This window comes from Anarrhichthys ocellatus, unplaced genomic scaffold (assembly GCF_004355925.1).
Source record: "Anarrhichthys ocellatus isolate YVR2014 unplaced genomic scaffold, GSC_Weel_1.0 scaffold9465, whole genome shotgun sequence".
Taxonomy (NCBI): Eukaryota; Metazoa; Chordata; class Actinopteri; order Perciformes; family Anarhichadidae; genus Anarrhichthys; species Anarrhichthys ocellatus.
In genome coordinates, this window is record NW_022289439.1 from 1 (window position 1) to 1,354 (window position 1,354).

A 1,354-nucleotide genomic window follows, 5' to 3' on the forward strand; every position below is an offset into this window, starting at 1 on the left:
TTGTCATTCATGTCTTCAACCAGAATCTTTATAGTACATTGTCCTGATAATGCACTCGCTCCTTTATCAGTTGCTATAACTTCCATATCATAAATCCTGAAATCCTCATAGTTTAGCATTCCTTTAACGGTAATTTCACCACTAGAAGGATTCAGATTAAATGTGTCCTGTGTTTTCTCCGACGTATATAAACTATATGAATACGTAATATCGGAATTTGACCCTTCATCTAAATCTGTTGCATTGAGATGAACAACAAGGCTTCCAATAGGAGAATTTTCCATTATTTTTAAATTGTAGTTTAATTTGACAAAAGTAGGAGTGTTGTCATTTGTGTCTAAAACATGAACAATAACACTTGCAGTGCCAGAACGAGCAGGTGTTCCTCCATCTACAGCTGTGAGTATTAAATTATGAACAGCATGCTGCTCTCGATCTAAAGTCTTTGTTAAGATTAAATCTGCAAACTTCGACCCTTCTCTGCCAGTCTGAACTTCAATATTAAAATGTTCACTTTCACTCAGATGGTACGTTTTCACTGAATTTATTCCAACATCAGGATCAACTGCATTACTGAGAGAGAATCTCTCTCCTTTTAACGCGGCTTCAGATATATCTAAATGAATGACGTCTCTTCGAAACTGAGGGGCGTTGTCGTTCATATCCGATATTTCTACTTCTATGTTAAAAATTCGTACTGGGTTTTCTAGTATTACCTCCAGTCTGAGATAACAAGACGCTGATGACTTGGTATTGCAAATATTTTCCCGGTCAATCTTTTCAACAACATACAGTTCACCAGTCTCTTTGTTCACATCCAGATATTTCTTGTTTGCAATGATGTCAAGACGCATCTTCCTCTGGTTCAGTGTTTTAACATCCAGACTGAGATCGGTAGCAAGGTTTGCTACAACTGATCCTTCTTTCATCTCCTCAGGTATTGAATAATGAGTCACTGAAGTCAATGTGTTACGAACGAAAAAAAAAAGAATAACGAGCAGCACGTACCTTTTACAAGACTGCATTGTTACAAAGGACTCCATTGTTGTGTGCCGGTTTATTGCACTTCAAAGGAAATGACGTACGTTTCCAGAAATATCGATTTTTGCTGTTACGGTCTTAATCCCGAACATATTCTCACAATTTTAATCCCAAGGATATTTCGTCGCTGAAAAGGGTGAGCAGGTTTCGTAGTGGAGATTCAGCACCACCGAGCTGTCCGGTTGTTCAACGATCTGCCCCCACGACAACGATTCACTGTCATGGCGCTTATTCTGGCATTTTACTAACAAAACAGCGCCACCCTTTAGGTTTTCAAGACTATTTAGTTCAGTTTAAAAATATGTACCATAAA

The 1,354-nt window shown here is 38.1% G+C and overlaps 1 protein-coding gene across 1 annotated transcript; it reads right to left on the minus strand.

Annotated features, from left to right (window-relative positions):
* Positions 1 to 5: 5 nt before the first annotated feature.
* LOC116380894 (protocadherin alpha-C2-like) lies at positions 6 to 1,348 on the minus strand (the record flags this gene model as incomplete). Its single annotated transcript, XM_031842718.1, has 1 exon — positions 6 to 1,348. A coding segment is annotated over exon 1 (1,038 nt), but the record flags the coding sequence as incomplete, so codon positions are not given.
* Between the last annotated feature and the right edge of the window lie 6 nt (positions 1,349 to 1,354).